Here is a 2,979-nt window from a genome sequence, read left to right as displayed (position 1 = left end):
AAATTATTTTTTATTAAAAAACTTTAGAAGATAATTCATAAAATAAAAATTTTTATTAAGATTAATTAAAATTGTATATTATCTTAGATTAACATTTTTTAATCTAACATTAAAAATTTTTTATTTAATTTAAAATAGAAATTAGAATTTTTATTATTTTAATAGAATTCTATTTTAAATGTACGATTATAATATTTTAAGTTTATTTATTTAATAAATAATCTTTAATAAAAATAATATATTTTATTAATATATTATGAATGAAATAAATTGACATGTTATAAATTTTTCTAAAAAAATTAGATAATTAGATAACATTAGGTTTTATTTATATAAATATTGGAATTATATATTATTTTTAAATCTAATATGATAAATTTTTATGATACTCAATCTGCTTATAACATTTATTTAATTTGTTTTAGGATGAGTTTGCTGGTGATGGTGTTGATTTATATGATGACGTGATAGCAGCTCCTGCTGGTGGTAATGGCGGTGTTTCTACAGGAAATAGTGGAGATGGCGGAGGTGATACTACTTCACCAAATGAAGAAACAAATGGTAGTGCACCTTACCATCAACTTGGAAATAACATTCAGCCAAATCAAATTGGAAGACGTCATCAATTATATGTTGGAAATTTGACTTGGGTATGTTATTAAACGTTAATTTATTTTTATTAATTAATATATATTTTAAAAGAAATGGATATTTTTTTATAATTAAACTTATTATTAAAATATATTCATATTGTAGTGGACAAGTGATCAAGATATAACTGATGCAGTACAAAGTATTGGTGTATCAGATTTTGTTGAAGTAAAATTCTTTGAAAATCGAGCCAATGGACAATCGAAGGGTTTCTGTGTAATATCTCTGGGTTCAGAACAAAGCATGAGAATATGTATGGAAAGATTACCTAAAAAAGAATTACATGGACAGAATCCAGTAGTAACATTTCCTACTAAACAAGCACTGAATCAAGTAAGTATTGATATATATATATTATTTATAAATTATTAGAAAAANTATTATATTATAATAAAAATTTTACTATAAATTCAATATTTTGTAACAATAATGATAATATAATTATTATATTATTATTCTATATATTTTTTCTTCTGTTTTTATTGAAATTTATTTAATCGGAAATTCATTTTTTAAATGTAAATAATTTTGCATATATAATAAATTTTTTTTAAATTAACATATATAATTAAATTCATCAAGAAATTAATATTGCTATTTAAATAACTTTTTTCAATCAAAAGTTTCAATCATAATTTTAGTATCAGTTAAACTGGACATCTCTATAACATTGACTGTTCAAAAATTTAAAAAAAAATATGTATTTCCTTTTTTAAATTTTTTATTTCTTCCTTTGTCAATAATTTATTGCATTTTTGTAGAAACAATATGAATTTCTTGACAGTTTAGTCATTTTTTTTTCCTAATGTTAATAAATGAATATAGATTCGACATTCTATTATATTTGAAAATTTTGTATATTGTTCTCAGTTTGAATCTCAGTGTAAGACACGTCCAGCTCCGGCTCCTCAACAAAGTCAAAGTCAACGCCCTCATAATCCACATCAACATCAGCCACCAATGCCACCTCATCAGCAGCATCCACAACATCCTCAACATCCTCAACATTCGCAACAAAATCATGGTCCTAGAATGATGATGGGTCCTCCACAGGGCGTGAGACCACAAAGAATGCCACCTCCAGGCATGGGTCCACCAGGTCCAGGTGGACCTGGTCAACAAGGTCCACCTCGCATGCATGGTCCACCAATGGGTCCAGGACCTGGACCACATCATCCTTTACCTGGACATCCTAATCAAGGTCCACCACCTCCTGGTTATCAACAAGGGCCATGGAATGGACCAAGACCTAATGGTCCACCTGGACCACCAAGAGGTCCAAATGGACCTGGTGGTCCACCTCAGCAAGGACCTCCAGGACCAGGCCCTGGTCAACATCGACCTCCTGGAATGGTATGTAATATAAATTATTTTTTTTTTTACATATGAATCCATGGTGTTTATTTTTTTACTAATCAATTCTTTATATTTAAAATTTTATTTATTTCAAAATGATTTTTTATATATAAAATTTAATTTATTAAAAATCTTAAAAAATTGGAAAATTTTATTTAAAATACAATTATTTAATATATTGATTAAGATATATAAAATTAAAAATTAATGAATTAAATAATTAAATCGAATAGTTAAATAAAACTTATTGCAGTATTTGTATATTATTTTATGGAATTGATTATGTTTTAATTATATAAAGATTTTCTTAATATTATTCTTAATATTATTAATAATTGTTATAAAATATATAATATATATATAATATATAATATATATAACGTATAATTATCTAATATTAAGAATAAAATTTTTATTTTAAAAACAAGAGAAAGAATTAATATATAAAAAAAAATATTTAAAAATTATGTGATTTTAAGAAATTTTATAATATTTTATTATAAAATTATATATTATAATTTTATATTATATATGTAGAAATATATTGGGAGGGGAAGGGGGGAAGATATGATGATGATGATGATGATGGAGGATGAATGGTATAAATTACAAGAATGTTTTTTGCGCTTACATGTCTTACGTTCCGCGTAAACAGAGTTGCTCTAGAGACCTTTCAGAAGCCAGTTACCATATACCACAGGTAACACACAATGTGTTATTTTTCCTGCTTTTCACGTTGTAAAAATTCTCCATATTTCACACTTTTTCAATATTCATTTGTTCATCATATTTTTAAATGCAATATTCAATTAAATATTATTGATATTAACAAATATTAAATCTAAATTTTAATTTATATAATTTTGCAATTCTAAAATATTTAAAATTAAATTTATTTTAAAAAAATTTAGATATATTAAAAAATAAAAAAAATTCTAATTTTATTTATTAATATTTCATAATTTAATTATT

General features: G+C 24.1%; 1 protein-coding gene across 11 annotated transcripts in view; it reads left to right on the top strand.

Moving 5' to 3' along the window:
- The window catches only part of LOC102680587 (cleavage and polyadenylation specificity factor subunit CG7185), a 16,129-nt gene that overhangs the window by 1,570 nt on the left and 11,580 nt on the right, over positions 1–2,979 (top strand). For 7 of the 11 annotated variants that reach the window (XM_006623480.2, XM_031514139.1, XM_031514138.1 and 4 more), the window contains exons 2-5: positions 426–650; positions 757–984; positions 1,522–2,004; positions 2,663–2,707. In XM_006623480.2, coding sequence (XP_006623543.1) covers positions 426–650; positions 757–984; positions 1,522–2,004; positions 2,663–2,707 — 981 coding nt within the window. The remainder of the gene's footprint in view (positions 1–425; positions 651–756; positions 985–1,521; positions 2,005–2,662; positions 2,708–2,979) is intronic. The other 4 variants (XM_031514141.1, XM_031514140.1, XM_006623481.2 and 1 more) reach the window with 1 other exon arrangement.

The sequence above is a fragment of the Apis dorsata genome, unplaced genomic scaffold (assembly GCF_000469605.1).
Source record: "Apis dorsata unplaced genomic scaffold, Apis dorsata 1.3 scaffold_896, whole genome shotgun sequence".
Classification (NCBI taxonomy): Eukaryota; Metazoa; Arthropoda; class Insecta; order Hymenoptera; family Apidae; genus Apis; species Apis dorsata.
This window is presented reverse-complemented; position numbering and strand designations above follow the sequence as displayed.